Consider the following 20,628-nt stretch of genomic DNA (forward strand, 5'->3'; position numbering starts at 1 on the left):
GGAAGACTAAGCATTTCCATTGCAAATGTCTCCAATAACGTATTACAGCCATACGAGTGTAGGTCTTTACGAGCCTGCCTTGAAAGTTATATGGATTAATTAACTTTCCAGGCAAATTAAGATTCCATGCTAATTCTAGTCTAGGTATGTTTAATGAGATCTGGACAGAAGATGGGTAATGCACAAATAAGTTCCTTCCCCCACAGATGTTCACTCTCTGCTATAATGCTTAGAATTAAAAAAAGAAGTTTGTTTACTGCTCAGGAGCCAAGTGACTTGACAGTGGACCGACCACTGTCAGTGAGTGCAGCCTATTTGTTGCCCTGTCATTACGCACAAAGAGTGAGTGAAGACCCTTTTTTGGCACGAGACCACAGTTTTCTGGGTTTTTCACTTCACAAACATTTTTACAGGCGTGACAGGCTGCGACCGAGCAGGCCGCAACAGACAGCTTTTGTCACCTCAAAACAACCACCCCGCAGGGCCACACGAGACAGCTAAATATATCACCTCCCAGGAAGCACAGAGAGGAAAAAAAGAAGAAGAAGAAGAAATTGTTGAGTCTGACTGGCTATCTTGTGGCTTAATTAACGAATACAGGACATAGCAAATTAGAGGCCGATGGAGGCTCTGTGACTGGATTCCTTGTAGGCTTTACCACATGGTGACCACAATGCAAATGGCCTCACGTATCACTCATCGATGCCATATTGTAGACCCAGTCACCCCACTTGATGCACTCCTGTTTACTCTCTGTTTACTGGTCTACGCAGTGCTCCTGCCTATCCGGATTACTAGGAAACCATCTACTACATCTCCATCCCTCTATTTTCTTAATCACAAGTGCCCAAGTCATTCATGTGGCAGCAATTTGGGCTGGCCGACACCCAGTGGTGAATGTGCCTGACCCCCTTTCTGTCCCCTCTAGCCTCCCCCTGACACCCTCTGCAAAGCCACATCTATGGCCCTGACTGCTGGCCCCAGCCCATCAAAGCTGTACCGTTAGGACTGTGTGTCTGCGTAGGTCTGCGTCTGCAAACTGAAGGTATTACAGGTTACACAACAATGTTCTGCATATATGTGACCTAACTAACCTACCTAGCCCACCGCCAGCTCAGTAATGAGCATGGCAGTGTATGGTGCACTGTATTAAACACATATAACAGTTTCAGCTCTGTAATTCTATTTAAATAGCCTTCTTGAGCAGTTTTTATGGAAAGCTCTCGCAAAGATCAGTGCTGTTGTGGATTTAATGAAAGTTAATGAAAGTTATAAGCATCCATGTTATTTAGCAGATAATTAAAACAAATGAAAACCACCATGGCTTTACAGTGGTATCTGTTATATATATTTATCTTTTATCAGAGTTATTGGAAAAAGGATAAAAAGAACTTAAATTAAAGTAAAATCCACTGATGCATTTATTACATCCTCACAATAGGAAATAGAGAAGCACTTTCACATTTTCTCACATCCAAAGCAGCAGAACCCAGGTTTTCTTAGTGCAGGGGCTCCTGTTAAATTGTTTCACTGCCACAGAAAAGCGGTGCCCTTTGACTCCTTGCAGAAGACATCATCCGCTTACAAGCTCTCACAATAAAACCCATGCATGCTGTAATAAGCCCCGCTTTGTTTCTAATACATCCAAGTGAAAACATTTATTGGACTAATTACAATGGTCTCCCATTGGATTTTCTTCCTGTGTTACACATGCTTTGGCACGGTTCCCAGTATTGTGTCAAAATGTCTCACAACTCATGAGTGTGGCACCAACTGCCATGCATGAAGAGGTAAAGAATGCCGGAAACACGCAATGGAACAAAAGGAGGAATAGTTGCAATACCCATCACATTTTCTCTCATGGTTTTTTCTGCTGAGTCACACTGGTCTTTGCTGCCAGGGGCAAAATACAAACTTTGGAAGAGATAATCAAAACTTCACCAGTGGCCTGCAGCTTACAACATTCACAAAATCTCAAGTTTACAAAGAGCAGCAACCCTAAGGTCCCATACACAAATGTAATATATATACTTATACTGAATCCCCATATATGAAATGTAGGTTCATATGAAATAAAAACACATATGTAAAAATTACATATAAAAACTGTCAGACATTGGAACAATTTCATATATTGATACATGTCTAACCCATGCATATGTGTAAGTTTATGTGTTTATGCTTATCTTACAGACATATCATATGTAAATATATATCCATCCACAAGCCTGTCAATATATGTTGATATTATGTACAGTAGGGTCCAAAAGTCTAAGACCTCTTTCCCAGAATGTTAAATTTGATGAGAAACTAATAAGAAAAACATATAAAAATATATGTTGTTTAAAGAAGTACGTATGTATGTCTATATATATATATATAGACATACATACGTACTTCTTTAAACAACACACACACACACACACATATATATATATATATATATATCCAACAATCACACAAAATGATTGGAAACTAAGAGACATGTTGAAGGTATGTGAGCAATACAGGATACGCTTTGTCCTATTTTTGAGACTCTATTCAGTGCAAATCTATGGGAGAAATATTACAGGTTATTCTCTTAAAACAGGGCGCTTTATATGAGATAGAAGGAAACCCTCCTTTTCTTCCTCAGCCTGACTGTTATGTCATATTTCACAACCCAAACAGAAAATGCACTACCCTGGTAATATTTTGATTTTTTTTTTCTATTTTCTACACGAAGGTTTAACAGATGGAGTTAAAAATACAACTGAAGGGCTGAGCCTTTAAAACCATCTGGTCACTGGCGACCAGTTTAAAGCTTGGGCAAAGCAGCATAGCAACGCATATAAAGATATAAATGTTTAAACTTTTATCAATATTTACAGGTTACATATCGTTAGCTCAGATAGATTCTCCACATTTTAACTGTTCAGTTCATTTTACAGTGGGCTAACCATGAGTACCAAAGTATAATTAATGTAGATTGGCAACTCCCTACCTTTGAAGAAGTCCAGAATGTCTCAGTAATATGTATTCCTTTAAGTTTGTAAGGATCTACCATTCAAATGAATCAAAAGGGCTTCTTCCTCTCCTTCTTCTTCTTCTTCTTCTTCTTCTTCTTCTTCTTCTTCTTCTTCTTCTTCTTCTTCTTCTTCTTAATTTTAATGGCAAATTGCAACCAGATTGAGCATTATCGCCACCTAATGCTGTATTATACTGTATAGTCCTTGTATTCCTGTTATCAGTTCAGTGCCATTTAGGTAAATAACGATATGTTTTTAAAATACTATTCCCAGGATTTTTTGTGAAAATTGTTTTTAAGGTCAATGCATTTGATTCCTTCCTGTTCTGACTGAGTCCTTAAAATGTTCCTTAGGCAGACATAAAACACATGTTCTACAGTCTCTTTTTGATAGCGGATGTCACAGTTTCCATTTCGATGTTTTCCAATGAGATACAAGGATGAATTAAGTTTGGTGTGACCTAGTATTATCCTACTAAGCTTTGTCCAAGCTTTGTTCTCGTCTACTTTTCTCCAATGTCTTTTCCACCCCAACCTTTGGCTGGATCTGATTCAGATGTCTTCCTTTCAAATCCTCATCCCATAATTTTTTCCATTGCACCTTTGTTTTTTTCAGTTTTACTTGTTAGAGCTACCTATATTACTTATAGTTAGCTCAATTTACTTAACTAAACTTACTTATTAACTCATAAAACCAGGAAGATTTCTGGGGGCAGGCCACCAAAAACATGGACTGTTCCCAGGAGACAGGGACATCTGGCCACCCTAACCCACTAATCTGAACTCCACAAGGCCATTGGAGTCTGAAAAGAGATAATAAGTTCTCCTAATTATTTATACATAGAAATGCAGATATACCAATATTGTTAGTGCTGTGGCCCAGTTTTGAGGGACGATATAAAGACCGAGGGCATCAGTCTGCATATGGTAGTGAAGGTATTGGTGTGAGAGGTGTAATGAGGAGCATAGGGGGGTGTTTTTTACAGAAGTAAAAGTTAATTTGAGAAGTTAAATGTATTAAATGTAAAGCTGGTAGGAAACAGAAATGAAATGGGAAAGCACAGAGCATGACGTTGAAATGTGGACAGACGGGGTCAATGCCCTGAGACCAGGGGAGAGAGTGATGGGTGCCTGCTGTCTGCTCTGCTGGGGCCTCATTTATAACCACTGCGTATATGTGTGTGTTATATTGTGTTTGTGCTTGTAAGATACTAATTCTTTTAAAAGACACAGACCAGCTCACAAAGTCTTAACCATTTACATATTTGATCCAATATTAAACTGTTAATAACCTCATGAGCTCCTGTTACTGGCTCTTCTCCACGTTAGAGAGTTCTCTGAGGAGAAGTTCAGACCATATGATGCTCACACTCTTCCCCAGTCGGGGGCAACAGGATGACAACGGGATGCCTCACGTGGCAGATTCTGGAAAGTCTATTTCTTCTCATCTCAACTACATTAAGTGACGAAATTATCATCTGATTGCATCAAATGTCTATGGACAGAGTGCTGGTAGATTTCTAACAAAATCTAATGATAGGTGGTGCTAACAAGCAGCCAGGACAGGTCTTGGAAATATAATGCTGAAGCTTTTTGTGAATTATTTGTTGATTGTTACTTGGATGCAATAGCTAACAGGTTATTTTGGTGTGAGAGAGCGAGCAACCAGGAGAGACAGCTGAGAGACGGAAGCCGCGAGTTACTGATTCGAATGACCAGCGCAAGCATCTCTCCGCCCCTTTTCCCGACCTTGACATTGGCTTTGCCTGTCTGTGTATTTTGGTGGGAGTAGAGGAACAAACTGGTGGGAGGTTATTTCAGCTGAAGCAGTGCAAAGCTAGTTGTTGGTCACTCCGCTGGCACATCAGTGATTTTATCAACAAGGGCAAAATAAATCCTTTCAACAAAAGCACAGAAACAACAGAATAATGCTTCAAATGGAAAATGAACTATTCTTTAATCAAACACACCACCAGACAATAGATGTGTGTGGTTAAATCTCTCTTATCGCCTTTATTTGAATTCAGCAGAGCTCTGTACACATAAAGAATAACTACTGACATATAATAAGAAGCGCGTAGCTTACATGTAGAACCTAACCTCCATTATTTATTTAACCTAACCACCATTTTATCAAACCTTAAAATATGCTGATTGATAGAAGTTTCAATCAAACAATCAATCAGATATCAAACTATTTCATTCACAAGTAATTTAGTAGTTTCCATTGCAGCTATGATTTGGGATTTAACGCCAAATAAATACCATGCATTATAAATCTAAGATGATTATATGATCAAATGACTTTTTTTTTCTTTTTTTATCAAGATTGCATTTAATCTGCTGGTTCCAATAGTAATTTCAGTATTAGGTAAATGTTTAAAAATCACAACAAACAAAAAACGACTTGGTGCTTTCCAACAGATGTGGAGACATTCATGTTGTGGTTTGTTCAGCAGAGATGACAGGAAACAAGAGAAACTACTGGGGGATCTTTGTTATTGCACAAGGTAGCTCAGATGACCCCTGATTTTATCATTATTAGCAGCACACAGGTGATCACTTTATATCTTTGTTCTTTACTTTTGCTTATTTATTTACTGTTGCCATTGAATAAGTATTTATTCACGATCATCTCAGTTTGGAATCACAGATCAATCACATGATGAGGAAAAATCAAATATAGTGATTATCATTTCTAAAATATTCAGTGTTTTTATGTGATATGTCACATGATCTATTAACAACTGGTAACATTCACATCACCAAGGTCTTTATTAGGAACATCTATCCATCTGCTTATTCATATAATTATCAGCCAATCATGTGGCAGCAGAGCATAAAATCATGCAGGTAGAAGAGGGAAGCTTCAGTAAATGTTCACATCAAACATATAAATATAACCAAACACAGGTTAGAGTACAGGGTGCTGTTACACTGCATTTACTTCTGTTCTTTCAGGCTTTTAATTTGAAAACTGTGGCAAGAATTCATTGTTTTTACCACAGCCAGAATTTGGTTTGGATGACTAAAGATCTTGGTGGAAAAATTTTTTACAATGCTGAAAATGTTTATGGCTGGTAAACAAAAGATGTATTCATCATGACTGGACATGGTGGTCTGGTTCAAATAGTGTTTCAGAGATAAATGTAGGCCCCCCTTTTTTTTACAAAAAAATAGCCTCAAATCCATTAGATGTGGACTCATACATGGGACTGGTATTTGACACTGATGTTGTGGTCACATAAGCCAGGCACACAGGTGAACAGGGTTTTCAGTAAGTGAGAGTCAGTGACATAGGGGATTTTTAGCTATTGCACAAAAGAACTGCAATGATAATGATAAAAATCACAACATATACAGGCCACAGTTAATCATTAAATGCCTTCATGTTTGTTATATGTTTTTGTCATTACATTGATGTGACATTTTTTAATGGTTCAATGTGTTGTATTATTAACATGGGGGAATTGGAAATTCACAGAAAAAAGCTTTTAAAAATATCAGTGGCCATTTTCACTTTGCATGTTAAACATGTTCATTTCTTCATTATATGGTACATACAGAAGAGAGGCTTTGGAGCACAGATAAGAATAATGCTGTATCTGTATAAACCAATGCAAAAGAAAAAGTTAATGAGCCACTTGATACTGTGGAATATACACTTAAGAAGCAGTCAGAAATAATGAATTTACCACTCACATTCTTTGGGAATTTCCCACAAGTGTTCTCTGCATCACACAGAGAGGGATACAACCGTTCCTGCGGGAAGCAACGTGCTGTCAGTGCTAAGGCAACAGTGGCCCAGGGGAAAATAAATACCAGCTCATTTTGCACATTGAGCCATCAGACAGGAGAACTCAAAGGAGGTGAGAAGAGTCACCAAAAGAGTCAAAGAATATAACAACTTAAACAAGTCAGACTCTCCTAAGATGAAGACATTCAGTGTTGCAGTTGCAGTGGCCGTCATGCTCACCTTTATCTGTATTCAGGAGAGCTCTGCCACATTTACTGAGGTAAGAACTTATTTCATTTGCTCATTAGCCATGAAAGTCTTTCCAAAACACTCAGTTTTGTTTTCTTCATCAACAGGTAGAGGAGCTGGAGGAGGCAGTGAGCTATGACAATCCAGCTGTTGAACATCAAGAGACACCAGTGGACTCATGGATGGTATGTTCAGTTCCCTGAGTCAATTAAGACAATTAACATGAGATAATTCAGATGGAAGTGGATGTGTTTGTTCACACCAGGAGAGAGAGATAAACAGAGTGGGTGATAATGTTGGAGATGAACACCTTCTCATGTCTCTTGTCTTTCTCACAGATGCCATATAACAGACAGAAACGTGGCATCAAGTGTCGCTTTTGCTGTGGCTGCTGCATCCCCCGTGTCTGTGGACTGTGCTGCAGATTCTGAGGATTCCTGCTCCAACAACACTTAAATATTCATCCGTTTCGCTCTTTGTCTTAAAGCTGAGTCAACTGTACTATGTTATTGGATTTGGTCTGTAGTTAATGTGTGCTCAGTGATGCGACTGTAACATCCTCATGTTATCCTAAATATCTGCTGCTACTGTGAATGATCACAATAAACTTTAATGTCACTATAATATTGGATGTAAAAGTACTTTAATTATGAATACAAGCCTACTATAACTCTGAATATAAACCAGCCCTTTTCACAGAAGATATTTTGACAAGTAGAAAAAACACAAATGCAAATAATGAGTGATGACAATTTGAGTATTTAAAATGACAATAAATTGACAATTCTGTCAACATGACTATACAGAGAGAGACTGGGATTTTTTCACAAAGAGTAACAAGAGAAAAATATACTTTTAACCAGAGTATCAAGGTTTCACACAAACATAAAATTACATATTTACACAAGATTTTCATTATTAAAGCTGAGGTCATTTAAGACATTTTTAAATGAACTCAAATGAAGAATGTTTTTAGTCAGGTCAGACATCTAAAAGCTAATCTAGTATTACAAAGTTCAAGTACATTGGACTTCGAGAGGTCAATGCACTGCAACTTAGAAAACACACACAAATAGACAAAACACAAGCAAATTCAATAAACATCCAAATCAATTTGACAATACATGTGCTGCAAATACTGACAAGACAACCAAATTCACAAACCTGATGCAAATACTTGCAACACATTGGAAGTGTTTCCAGGGGACACAAAAAAGTGATGAACCAAGCTTGGCCACATTTGCATGGATGTATTATGATAAATGTGTTATGATACTTCCATGCACACTTGTTCAATGAAAAGACATGAATCAGTATAGCTCTGTCCATCCTTCAGTTTATTAATTTGGGCAACGCAACTCACGACATGTCAACATCTTTAAATCATGTTAAAAACTGAAACTTATTTTTCGTTCAGCTCCTCAAGCTATGGCAAGATCTTTCAATACGCATCAGAGTTCACCTAAGAGCCTACCGTGCACCTGTTTTTTCTGCCGCCACAGATGGGATTTTCAGACAAAATGATGCCTGACATTAACAAAAAAATCAGCTGCACAAGCTTCATAAGTTGACTTCCTAAATAATGTTTATAACCAGTCAGCAATACTTATTAGAGTTTGAAGTTGTGGCTGTCATACTTGAGTATCCCCCCATATCTCATGATGCCACCCTTTCACAATTGTTCATATCAATAATTAAACACATTTGCACAGTGTAATACACTGACATTAAAGTTTATTGTGATAATTCACTGTAGCAGCAGACATTGAGAATAACATGAGGGTGATACAGTCACATCACTGAGCACACATTAACTACAGTGTGAGATGAATATTTAAGTGTTGTTGGAGCAGGAATCCTCAGAATCTGCAGCACAGTCCACAGACACGGGGGATGCAGCAGCCACAGCAAAAGCAACACTTGATGCCACATTTCTGTCTGTTATATGGCATCTGTGAGAAAGACAAGAGACATGAGAAGGTGCTCATCACCAACATTATCACCCACTTCACCTCCATCTGAATTATCTCACGTTAATTGACTCAGTGAAGATAAAGGTGAGCATGACGGCCACTGCAACTGCAACACTGAATGTCTTCATCTTAGGAGAGTCTGACTTGTTTAAGTTGTTATATTCTTTGACTCTTTTGGTGACTCTTCTCACCTCCTTTGAGTTCTCCTGTCTGATGGCTCAATGTGCAAAATGAGCTGGTATTTATATTCACTTGTGCCACTGTTGCCTCAGCACTGACAGCACAACACCTGCTTTCAGGATCACTCCCACTTCCCAGCATCTCTGCAGTATGAAATCCTGGGATCTCCTGAAAAATGGGAAATTCTCTGCTTTTGTTTGTTGGTTAGTTTTTGTCCTACAACGTCAAATCAGTGTGAACTTTCTCTCTTTTCCTGGGTTGCTTAGAAATGCAGCTCTATCATACAGCATGGTTACACTTAATCTGTGCATCACTGAGCGCACATTAACTACAGACCAAATCCAATAACATAGTACAGTTGACTCAGCTTTAAGACAAAGAGCGAAACGGATGAATATTTAAGTGTTGTTGGAGCAGGAATCCTCAGAATCTGCAGCACAGTCCACAGACACGGGGGATGCAGCAGCCACAGCAAAAGCGACAGTTGGTGTCACGTTTCTGTCTGTTATATGGCATCTGTGAGAAAGACAAGAGACATGAGAAGGTGTTCATCTCCAACATTATCACCCACTCTGTTTATCTCTCTCTCCTGGTGTGAACAAACACATCCACTTCCATCTGAATTATCTCATGTTAATTGTCTTAATTGACTCAGGGAACTGAACATACCATCCATGAGTCCACTGGTGTCTCTTGATGTTCAACAGCTGGATTGTCATAGCTCACTGCCTCCTCCAGCTCCTCTACCTGTTGATGAAGAAAACAAAACTGAGTGTTTTGGAAAGACTTTCATGGCTAATGAGCAAATGAAATAAGTTCTTACCTCAGTAAATGTGGCAGAGCTCTCCTGAATACAGATAAAGGTGAGCATGACGGCCACTGCAACTGCAACACTGAATGTCTTCATCTTAGGAGAGTCTGACTTGTTTAAGTTGTTATATTCTTTGACTCTTTTGGTGACTCTTCTCACCTCCTTTGAGTTCTCCTGCCTGATTGCTCAATGTGCAAAATGAGCTGGTATTTATACTCACTTGTGCCACTGTTGCCTCAGCACTGACAGGACAGAACCAGTTTAAAGGATCACTCCCCCTTCCCAGCATCTCTGCAGTATGAAATCCTGGGATCTCCTGAAAAATGGGAAATTCTCTGCTTTTGTTTGTTGGCTAGTTTTCGTCCTACAGCATCAAATCAATGTGAACTTTCTCTCTTTTCCTGGGTTGCTTAGAAATGCAGCTCTATCATACAGCATGGTTACACTTAATCTGTGCTATCAGTCTTTGTGACGTATAATGACAAACACACACAACATACAAAATGAGAATGAGCTGATTTTATAAATACTTTAGTTTCATACATATCTAGATTGAAAATACATTATGGATGTCCTGATATATGTTACTCACTGTTTAGCCAAATCATATTAGATGAGTTTAAACAGTGTTACATAAATGCTCCTGACAGTGATATTATGATACCTTAACTGCAAACCAGCTGTAAACACTAGATACCATTTGAATATTTATTTCTCACAACTTAACCATGTTCAGATTATTTAACCTGTAACTGTATAAAAAAGAAAAAGAAATAAAAAAGTTTCAGTTTATGAATAAATATATAAAACAATAATAGTGGAAACAGAATTACACAAAGAAAATAGTTGAACATTATAAACTGTGGGCTGTTAAACCACAGCTCATTTCAATTTTTAATAGAACTGACATCTTGTGCAAAAAGCAACATCCCCTACTTCACTACGTCTCATTTAGTAAAACCCAGCTGACCTGTGTGCCTGTTTTCATATGATGAGGAAGCATCAGCTTATATTTTAGTCATACAACCAGTTATTACAATATTAGTAAGTACTCAGCAACAACCTGCAGCTGCTCGATGCCTCTTGTTTGAACAGTTTGAATGAAGCTGTTATGATATCAGACAAAACAACTGAGGTTTAAAAAAAATGAAACTTTCTGCTACTTGAAGATAAGAGAAGTGTATGATATGAACACTTTTCATTTCAATATTTATTTCTTGGAAATAATTTATATGGACTGTTGAATGGTCGACCAATTGCTAAGTTAGATTGTGAACTTTCTCAGTACTAGATTTATTTGTACATGTCACCTGATTAAAACCTTTCTGCATTGGAGCTGATTTAAAAATATCATAGGTGACCTTAGGTCTAATAATCAAAGTCCTAGTTGAAGATGTAAAGCCTTGGCACCTTAATTAAAAGTTCATTTCTCTCGTTACCTTTTGTGAAGAAATATCCCAGACTGTCTCTACATGGTCGTGTTGACAGAAGAACTGACAGTTTATGTCATTTCACACACTTCACAACAAGACTTTATTTAAAATCAATGGTCTACAGTCCTGTTTTAAACACATGCTGCAACATTTTACTGATCCATGAATTTTTCCACTTTTTCCTGCATAGACCTTTTCACAGTGAAACACTTTGTCTTGTCCTCATAGGAAAATCACAGGTGTGAGTACTAACATTACCACTGGATCTGTTCTATTCAAGTGTCCCAGTAAGTCATGATAGTGAAGCAGTATGAGTGATACCAGGACCTTTACAATGCAGCAGCTAAATGGAATTCAGCCCTGAGTCATTTTATTATTCACCTATGTGATTTTCACTCAGTGACATGTGAAATACCTGCCTGTGAAACAAGTCTGTGGTGTATTTAAAAGCTGTGGAGTTCAGAGAGTGTGAACGATGTTTTGAGAGTGACAATTTGACGACAACACACAGTATAATATAGTGATATTTAAATTTATTGTGATAATTCACTGTAGCAGCAGATATTTAGGATAACATGAGGATGTTACAGTCACATCACTGAGCACACATTAACTACAGTGTGAGATGAATATTTAAGTGTTGTTGGAGCAGGAATCCTCAGAATCTGCAGCACAGTCCACAGACACGGGGGATGCAGCAGCCACAGCAAAAACGACACTTGATGCCACGTTTCTGTCTGTTATATGGCATCTGTGAGAAAGACAAGAGACATGAGAAGGTGTTCATCTCCAACATTATCACCCACTCTGTTTATCTCTCTCTCCTGGTGTGAACAAACACATCCACTTCCATCTGAATTATCTCATGTTAATTGTCTTAATTGACTCAGGGAACTGAACATACCATCCATGAGTCCACTGGTGTCTCTTGATGTTCAACAGCTGGATTGTCATAGCTCACTGCCTCCTCCAGCTCCTCTACCTGTTGATGAAGAAAACAAAACTGAGTGTTTTGGAAAGACTTTCATGGCTAATGAGCAAATGAAATAAGTTCTTACCTCAGTAAATGTGGCAGAGCTCTCCTGAATACAGATAAAGGTGAGCATGACGGCCACTGCAACTGCAACACTGAATGTCTTCATCTTAGGAGAGTCTGACTTGTTTAAGTTGTTATATTCTTTGACTCTTTTGGTGACTCTTCTCACCTCCTTTGAGTTCTCCTGTCTGATGGCTCAATGTGCAAAATGAGCTGGTATTTATGCTCACTTGTGCCACTGTTGCCTCAGCACTGACAGCACAACACCTGCTTTCAGGATCACTCCCCCTTCCCAGCATCTCTGCAGTATGAAATCCTGGGATCTCCTGAAAAATGGGAAATTCTCTGCTTTTGTTTGTTGGCTAGTTTTTGTCCTATAACGTCAAATCAGTGTGAACTTTCTCTCTTTTCCTGGGTTGCTTAGAAATGCAGCTCTATCATACAGCATGGTTACACTTAATCTGTGCTATCAGTCTTTGTGACGTATAATGACAAACACACACAACATACAAAATGAGAATGAGCTGATTTTATAAATACTTTAGTTTCATACATATCTAGATTGAAAATGCTGGCTGTCCTGATATATGTTACTCACTGTTAAGCCAAATCATATTGGATGAGTTCAGTGTAGCACAATGCTTATGACAATGATATTATGAAACTTAAACTGTAAACAAACTGTAAACACTAGATACCAATTGAATTTTTATTCCTCATCACTTAACCATACACAGATTAATTGACCTCTCAGTAAATTTAACAAAAAAAACAGTTATTTATGAATATAGACATTTAAATCAATAATGATGGAGATAGAATTACAAAAAAAAGGAAATGTAATGGCTGCAGATTTTGGTATGGACGATAGGAACATGTCCCTAATGTTAAGTAGGTTAGTATTAACATTTGGCTGCACATGTCAAAATAGTCACAATGCAATGTGCATTTAAAAAAACCTCTTGGGATAAGTCAACTTTGTACAAGCATATGCCGATTCATTTAATTTTGTGGAAAAGAAAAACAAACACTTTCCAGGTACCATTGCCATTACTTCCAGCTTTCCTCGGGGCCTAATGCAAACCTGTTTCAGAAAACCAGTTCTGTGCTGTCAGTGCTGAGGCAACAGTGGCACAAGTGAGTATGAATACCATCGCGTTGCCCATCATTTTACCATTTTGATTCTACAGTGGTAAGAATTTATGCAGAGATGTCAGGTTCATGTGTTTTCTACAAGGGCATAGAATGTGATTGTGACTGTAGAGACATGTCCCAACCAATATGGGACTAACTAAAGTGTCATTAGCAATAATTTTGATCAAAAAGTTCAAATATAACCACTTTTGTCCATCTGTGTCTAATCCATGTATTTGATATACAAACAGTAATAGATTTCGTTCTCTACTACTCCCTAAACACACATGGCTAACAGGACAGGGCTCACAGTTTGGAGTTTCTTTATTTCGTGTGAAAGGCTGTAGCTACATCCGTTTGTAAGAAGCGCTAAAGCTCCATCAATTAGATTTACGTATACGCAGGAGAAGACACATGCTTCAAAAGGGATCATGGATGTGTTTTGGACATAACAATAAACCAATCAGAGTGTTATCTCCCATTCTCTTTAGAAGCCAGGTCATCGATGCAAAAAGCAGCTTCCATGGGGCCCCGTCCTGACCCATTTATGTCCCCACCAATGTCAAAATCTAACCTAGGCCCCTGAATCTTAAACTATCTATGAAACAGAAGTATTTATAAAAGCTCATTCTCATTTGTTCAGTGTTGTGTGTGTTTGTCATTATATGTCACAAAGACTGATAGCACAGATTAAGATGAAAGTTCACACTGATTTGACGTTATAGGACAAAAACTAGCCAACAAACAAAAGCAGAGAATTTCCCATTTTTCAGGAGATCCCAGGATTTCATACTGCAGAGATGCTGGGAAGGGGGAGTGATCCTGAAAGCAGGTGTTGTGCTGTCAGTGCTGAGGCAACAGTGGCACAAGTGAGCATAAATACCAGCTCATTTTGCACATTGAGCCATCAGACAGGAGAACTCAAAGGAGGTGAGAAGAGTCACCAAAAGAGTCAAAGAATATAACAACTTAAACAAGTCAGACTCTCCTAAGATGAAGACATTCAGTGTTGCAGTTGCAGTGGCCGTCATGCTCACCTTTATCTGTATTCAGGAGAGCTCTGCCACATTTACTGAGGTAAGAACTTATTTCATTTGCTCATTAGCCATGAAAGTCTTTCCAAAACACTCAGTTTTGTTTTCTTCATCAACAGGTAGAGGAGCTGGAGGAGGCAGTGAGCTATGACAATCCAGCTGTTGAACATCAAGAGACACCAGTGGACTCATGGATGGTATGTTCAGTTCCCTGAGTCAATTAAGACAATTAACATGAGATAATTCAGATGGAAGTGGATGTGTTTGTTCACACCAGGAGAGAGAGATAAACAGAGTGGGTGATAATGTTGGAGATGAACACCTTCTCATGTCTCTTGTCTTTCTCACAGATGCCATATAACAGACAGAAACGTGGCATCAAGTGTCGTTTTTGCTGTGGCTGCTGCATCCCCCGTGTCTGTGGACTGTGCTGCAGATTCTGAGGATTCCTGCTCCAACAACACTTAAATATTCATCTCACACTGTAGTTAATGTGTGCTCAGTGATGTGACTGTAACATCCTCATGTTATCCTAAATATCTGCTGCTACAGTGAATTATCACAATAAATTTAAATATCACTATATTATACTGTGTGTTGTCGTCAAATTGTCACTCTCAAAACATCGTTCACACTCTCTGAACTCCACAGCTTTTAAATACACCACAGACTTGTTTCACAGGCAGGTATTTCACATGTCACTGAGTGAAAATCACATAGGTGAATAATAAAATGACTCAGGGCTGAATTCCATTTAGCTGCTGCATTGTAAAGGTCCTGGTATCACTCATACTGCTTCACTATCATGACTTACTGGGACACTTGAATAGAACAGATCCAGTGGTAATGTTAGTACTCACACCTGTGATTTTCCTATGAGGACAAGACAAAGTGTTTCACTGTGAAAAGGTCTATGCAGGAAAAAGTGGAAAAATTCATGGATCAGTAAAATGTTGCAGCATGTGTTTAAAACAGGACTGTAGACCATTGATTTTAAATAAAGTCTTGTTGTGAAGTGTGTGAAATGACATAAACTGTCAGTTCTTCTGTCAACACGACCATGTAGAGACAGTCTGGGATATTTCTTCACAAAAGGTAACGAGAGAAATGAACTTTTAATTAAGGTGCCAAGGCTTTACATCTTCAACTAGGACTTTGATTATTAGACCTAAGGTCACCTATGATATTTTTAAATCAGCTCCAATGCAGAAAGGTTTTAATCAGGTGACATGTACAAATAAATCTAGTACTGAGAAAGTTCACAATCTAACTTAGCAATTGGTCGACCATTCAACAGTCCATATAAATTATTTCCAAGAAATAAATATTGAAATGAAAAGTGTTCATATCATACACTTCTCTTATCTTCAAGTAGCAGAAAGTTTCATTTTTTTTAAACCTCAGTTGTTTTGTCTGATATCATAACAGCTTCATTCAAACTGTTCAAACAAGAGGCATCGAGCAGCTGCAGGTTGTTGCTGAGTACTTACTAATATTGTAATAACTGGTTGTATGACTAAAATATAAGCTGATGCTTCCTCATCATATGAAAACAAATGTATGTAGAATCAAACAGATGTGGAGTCACTCATGGTTCTGGTTCATTGACCCTGATGTTGTGGTCATGTGACTCAAGCACACAGGTCAGCTGGGTTTTACTAAATGAGACATAGTGAAGTGGGGGATGTTGCTTTTTGCACAAATCGTTATATTCTGAAAGATGTTTTGAAAGTTGATATTTCAAATGGCCCCTGGTTTTATCAGTGTTAAAAAGCTACTGGGTTTCTTTTTCTCTTTCTATTTGATTTCCTTTTTGTATTTCTGTATCCATTATTATGTTATTTTTTTTTAATGGCAGGTCAATTAATTGTAACATGTTCAAGTGATGAGGACAAAAAAAAAAAATCACAGTAGCTGATATGTATTGTACACTGTTGTTAACACTTCAGGTTCAGGATTATACCCTTGCCATTATATTTCTGTCACACTTTAATATGATCCGGTGTATAGACCCGGCTTGGATTTATTAACAGTTGGCTGCACAGATAGTCATAATGCAATGTGCAGTTAAAGAAACTTCTTGGGATAAATCAACTTTGTACAAGCATATGCTGTATGATAGAGCTGTACTTCTAAGCAATCTGAGAAGAGATGAAGAAAGTTCACGATTAATTTAATTTTGTGAAAAGAAAAACAAACTTTGTGGGTACCATTACACAGAGAATTTCCCGCTTCAATTCCCAGCTTTCCTCAGGGACTAATGCAAACCTGTTCCTGAAAGCAGGTGTTGTGCTGTCAGTGCTGAGGCAACAGTGGCACAAGTGAGTATAAATACCAGCTCATTTTGCACATTGAGCCATCAGACAGGAGAACTCAAAGGAGGTGAGAAGAGTCACCAAAAGAGTCAAAGAATATAACAACTTAAACAAGTCAGACTCTCCTAAGATGAAGACATTCAGTGTTGCAGTTGCAGTGGCCGTCATGCTCACCTTTATCTGTATTCAGGAGAGCTCTGCCACATTTACTGAGGTAAGAACTTATTTCATTTGCTCATTAGCCATGAAAGTCTTTCCAAAACACTCAGTTTTGTTTTCTTCATCAACAGGTAGAGGAGCTGGAGGAGGCAGTGAGCTATGACAATCCAGCTGTTGAACATCAAGAGACACCAGTGGACTCATGGATGGTATGTTCAGTTCCCTGAGTCAATTAAGACAATTAACATGAGATAATTCAGATGGAAGTGGATGTGTTTGTTCACACCAGGAGAGAGAGATAAACAGAGTGGGTGATAATGTTGGAGCTGAACACCTTCTCATGTCTCTTGTCTTTCCAAGTGTCGCTTTTGCTGTGGCTGCTGCAGCCCTGGTGTCTGTGGACTGTGCTGCAGATTCTGAGGATTCCTGCTCCAATAACCATTAAATATTTATCTGTTTCACTCTTTGTCTTAAAGCTGAGTCAACTGTACTATGTTAATGTTTGCTCAGTGATGTGACTGCATCATTCACATATTTTGGCAACTATCTCCATTTACCAAAGTGTACTATCAATAAATTTTACAGCTACTTTAATATAGCATGTTTTCTTACCATTACCATTTTTTACATGTTGCAACTATGAAAACATTCTTTACATTTTACTTATTTTCCACATTTTCTGCACTCCAGTACTGTCTAATATACAACAGTGAAACAAACTATAGGCAGTTCTTAGTGTGGTTAAGTCTTTGTGTTTCATATTTCCTGCAAAATTAAACCTGCACAACATTTGCAGTGGAAACTATGTTGTGTGTTTAAAAACAGGAACGTTCGCCATTCACATAAAAAACAACTTCAGTGTCCAACACTAAATTGTGTCTGCAGGGATACCAAGCAGCAGCAACTGCATGCTGTGCAAAATAAATGTTATATTTCCATATATTTGGAAAACACAGATCCACTGATTAATGATACCACTAGCTAAGCACACGACAAGCTAATCGCAGTTAAGGTAACTAAGGGTAAGCAGCTGGTATTATATTATTACAGCTATAAGAATTGCAATTTATTTCTTTTTCACAAATGTTTATTTCCTTGATTAAAAGAGAGGTAACACTCTAACAAACTTAGCAGCCTTAAAGGCAGTCGGCAAAAAACATAATTACAACAAAAAGCTGCTAGCCACTCAGGCTGAGGCTGTTTGACTGTTTCCCTTGCAGCACTAATTTGACATGTTCATCATTATGATTTAACAAAGGAGTTACAGAAATGTGACACTCTTCTGTCATATTAAAAAAAAGATAATTAAAAACAAATGAGTAGTGTGCAGAGTATGTGGAACTATTCCTGTCACAGAGTGATCGTCCTTAACAAACAATATTTCTCACAAAGTATAGATAGAGGTTGTCAAGGTTATCAGTAAACAAGTGGCATGCAGTCTCCCAGTCAGGTATTTTGGTTATTGCACAAGATGTGGAAAGACTGAAGTGACCCGTGGTCTTATCAGTGTGAACTGTTCACAATGTGTTTATCATGGTCAGTTTATTTAGTAAGTACAGATTAAGTATCAGTACAGTACTGTATACGCTGTCTACTTCAACTGCTCTAATGCTACATTCAACATACATACAACATTCTTACATATGTATTTAACCTGGTCAGACCATTTTCCTTTATAATGCACATTTGATATCCTGAAATGACCACTTTGGTAGAGGATTTACAATACAGTAGGTGGACCCATGTACCTTGCTGTAAGAGGGTTCTTTCGTGTCTTTCCCAAGAACAAATATATTCAACACACTTTTAAAATAGGAGTATTAGTGGTACCTGAGTGCAGAACACATTTTGCTTTTAAAATGTGTTTTGTAAAACCTTGTAACGAAAACTGTATTTGATCTGAAGAAAATCATTTAAAACTTCCTGGTTGAACAAATATTGGATAAATACTATGCCCAATAAACAAAAATAGAGAACATCCCATTGCCATTCCCCAGGAATTTCCTATAACCCCAACAATGATGAGGCAACAGTGGACTCAGTGAGTATAAATACCAACATGTTTAACACACAGCCATCAGACAGGAGCTGACAACAGTCTTCAAAAGACGCAATAAACTGCACCAATGAAGATGTTCAGTGTTGCAGTTGTTGTGGTTGTACTCACTATCATTAACATTCAGGACAGCTCTGCAGTCCCATTCACTGGAGTAAGAGCTTTACTTAAACTCATTTCATTTGCTCATTAGCCATTAGAGCATTTTGTCAGGATGCTAATGTGTCGTTCATGAATGTGCACAATTCATTAACAGGTGCAACAGCTGGAGGAGGCAGTGCACAATGCCAATTCATCTGCAGAACAGGAGGAGACATCAGTAGAAACATGGATGGTATGTTTAATTGATTAAATAAATTAACTCATTTACCATCAGCTCATTCAAAACTGAATGTGTTTGTCTTACAAAGTTCCCTGATACTTTGCAGATAAGAAAAGATGATTGACCTTGCTCATGTCTTTTGTCTTTTACACAGATGCCATATAACATCAGGCAGAAGAGTTACAGTGGCCCCATCAGATGCCAGTTTTGCTGCGGCTGCTGTGTCCCTGGTGTCTGTGGTATCTGCTGTGAGGATTTAAAAGGACCTTAAAGCTGGAGTTGCTACTAAAGTGTGTTTAAAATGTGTATATCCTGAAAAGCTGGGGTCTTCAGAACTGGTTACTCCACTATGCTATTATTTTCATTTGCCATTTTATTTCTAATTGTGTATCCTGCCTATTAGATTAATGTTTGGACTGGTGGGATAGATGTTTTGGGACCATTTAAAGTTCTTGGCATTAGATACTGTGTTTTAGGTATTTTGTGGCTGAAATTGTATTTGTACATGCAGTGAGTGGGTGTCTCATTTTAACCCGCTGCTATTATCATGTTGTGTATGCTTTTACTTGTATTTTATTCTGAGTCCCACAACAAGCACTGAATTTTTATGAGTTGTGCTCTTTGTCGTAAATTAAAACCCTGATGTTGCAGACAGACATTTGTATACACTATGGTGCATTATCACATTTAATTTTAATGTCCATAAAATATAATATCATCAAGGTGAGTGCCAAGTGCTGTGGATGGACTGTCAGCTGCGCTTTAATTGCTATTATTGCACTCAATAACACATAACTCATATGCAGGCCCACATACTGGGATGTTAAGGATGTAACATCCTCCACTGGCCTCTAACACTTTGAGAGGCAATTTTATTTTCCAAGGGTGGTCCGCTGTCCAAGTGCTCACCAGGCCCAGCTCAGCTCTGCTGTGCTTCACTCGTTATCCGGTACAGTGCAGGGAGGTATAGCATCCGGCCATGGTGGTATGCATGATATTGTGCTTTCAGCGTGGCTGGATTGCACCCCACAAATATAATGACCACAAAGGACATATAAATGGTCTGGTGTTAATTCAGTGAAGAAATGATTAGGGAACACACAGTCTCTGACTCTGGACTCTGTGATAGAGTTAGGAATAGTGAAACAACATACAGAGAGGTCAACATATGCAAGTCATGCAA

General features: G+C 38.2%; 4 protein-coding genes across 5 annotated transcripts; 2 read left to right on the forward strand and 2 right to left on the reverse strand.

Annotated features, from left to right (window-relative positions):
* Positions 1-6,860: 6,860 nt before the first annotated feature.
* On the reverse strand, positions 6,861-10,156 carry LOC139612826 (hepcidin-like). 2 transcript variants are annotated; one of them, XM_071468871.1, is made up of 4 exons: positions 9,969-10,156; positions 9,815-9,892; positions 9,218-9,661; positions 6,861-8,944 (listed from the first exon to the last, which is right to left on the reverse strand). In XM_071468871.1, exons 1-3 carry the CDS (start codon positions 10,050-10,052, stop codon positions 9,569-9,571), a joined length of 255 nt encoding a protein of 84 aa, XP_071324972.1. In that variant the 5' UTR covers positions 10,053-10,156; the 3' UTR covers positions 6,861-8,944; positions 9,218-9,568. The 2 variants fall into 2 exon arrangements, with proteins under 2 accessions (XP_071324972.1, XP_071324973.1); XM_071468872.1 differs by lacking the exon at positions 9,218-9,661.
* On the forward strand, positions 6,884-7,529 carry LOC139612825 (hepcidin-like). Its single transcript, XM_071468870.1, has 3 exons — positions 6,884-7,023; positions 7,100-7,177; positions 7,331-7,529. Exons 1-3 carry the CDS (start codon positions 6,940-6,942, stop codon positions 7,421-7,423), a joined length of 255 nt encoding a protein of 84 aa, XP_071324971.1. The 5' UTR covers positions 6,884-6,939; the 3' UTR covers positions 7,424-7,529.
* A 1,749-nt stretch (positions 10,157-11,905) lies between the features above and the next one.
* Positions 11,906-12,632, reverse strand: LOC139613651 (hepcidin-like). Its single transcript, XM_071470455.1, has 3 exons — positions 12,448-12,632; positions 12,294-12,371; positions 11,906-12,140 (listed from the first exon to the last, which is right to left on the reverse strand). Exons 1-3 carry the CDS (start codon positions 12,529-12,531, stop codon positions 12,048-12,050), a joined length of 255 nt encoding a protein of 84 aa, XP_071326556.1. The 5' UTR covers positions 12,532-12,632; the 3' UTR covers positions 11,906-12,047.
* A 1,814-nt stretch (positions 12,633-14,446) lies between these two features.
* LOC139612944 (uncharacterized) lies at positions 14,447-20,101 on the forward strand. The gene is made up of 7 exons (XM_071469116.1): positions 14,447-14,636; positions 14,713-14,790; positions 14,944-15,027; positions 17,199-17,276; positions 19,188-19,277; positions 19,380-19,457; positions 19,600-20,101. Exons 1-7 carry the CDS (start codon positions 14,553-14,555, stop codon positions 19,714-19,716), a joined length of 609 nt encoding a protein of 202 aa, XP_071325217.1. The 5' UTR covers positions 14,447-14,552; the 3' UTR covers positions 19,717-20,101.
* Positions 20,102-20,628: the final 527 nt, after the last annotated feature.

This window comes from Trachinotus anak, unplaced genomic scaffold, assembly GCF_046630095.1.
Source record: "Trachinotus anak isolate AG129_WGS33_773 ecotype Australia unplaced genomic scaffold, CSIRO_AGI_Tana_v1 ptg000032l, whole genome shotgun sequence".
Taxonomy (NCBI): Eukaryota; Metazoa; Chordata; class Actinopteri; order Carangiformes; family Carangidae; genus Trachinotus; species Trachinotus anak.

What these genes read in the sequence shown, in the direction of transcription:
- LOC139612825 (XM_071468870.1), top strand. Translation starts at nt 6,940, where the DNA reads ATGAAGACATTCAGTGTTGCAGTTGCAGTGGCCGTCATGCTCACCTTT. An exon ending in GCTCTGCCACATTTACTGAG is followed by an intron (nt 7,024 to 7,099) that starts GTAAGAACTTAT and finishes CTTCATCAACAG; the next exon opens with GTAGAGGAGCTGGAGGAGGC. An exon ending in CACCAGTGGACTCATGGATG is followed by an intron (nt 7,178 to 7,330) that starts GTATGTTCAGTT and finishes TCTTTCTCACAG; the next exon opens with ATGCCATATAACAGACAGAA.
- LOC139612826 (XM_071468872.1), bottom strand. Translation starts at nt 10,052, where the DNA reads ATGAAGACATTCAGTGTTGCAGTTGCAGTGGCCGTCATGCTCACCTTT. An exon ending in GCTCTGCCACATTTACTGAG is followed by an intron (nt 9,893 to 9,968) that starts GTAAGAACTTAT and finishes CTTCATCAACAG; the next exon opens with GTAGAGGAGCTGGAGGAGGC. An exon ending in CACCAGTGGACTCATGGATG is followed by an intron (nt 8,945 to 9,814) that starts GTATGTTCAGTT and finishes TCTTTCTCACAG; the next exon opens with ATGCCATATAACAGACAGAA.
- LOC139613651 (XM_071470455.1), bottom strand. Translation starts at nt 12,531, where the DNA reads ATGAAGACATTCAGTGTTGCAGTTGCAGTGGCCGTCATGCTCACCTTT. An exon ending in GCTCTGCCACATTTACTGAG is followed by an intron (nt 12,372 to 12,447) that starts GTAAGAACTTAT and finishes CTTCATCAACAG; the next exon opens with GTAGAGGAGCTGGAGGAGGC. An exon ending in CACCAGTGGACTCATGGATG is followed by an intron (nt 12,141 to 12,293) that starts GTATGTTCAGTT and finishes TCTTTCTCACAG; the next exon opens with ATGCCATATAACAGACAGAA.
- LOC139612944 (XM_071469116.1), top strand. Translation starts at nt 14,553, where the DNA reads ATGAAGACATTCAGTGTTGCAGTTGCAGTGGCCGTCATGCTCACCTTT. An exon ending in GTGTCTGTGGACTGTGCTGC is followed by an intron (nt 15,028 to 17,198) that starts AGATTCTGAGGA and finishes CTTCATCAACAG; the next exon opens with GTAGAGGAGCTGGAGGAGGC. An exon ending in CATCAGTAGAAACATGGATG is followed by an intron (nt 19,458 to 19,599) that starts GTATGTTTAATT and finishes TCTTTTACACAG; the next exon opens with ATGCCATATAACATCAGGCA.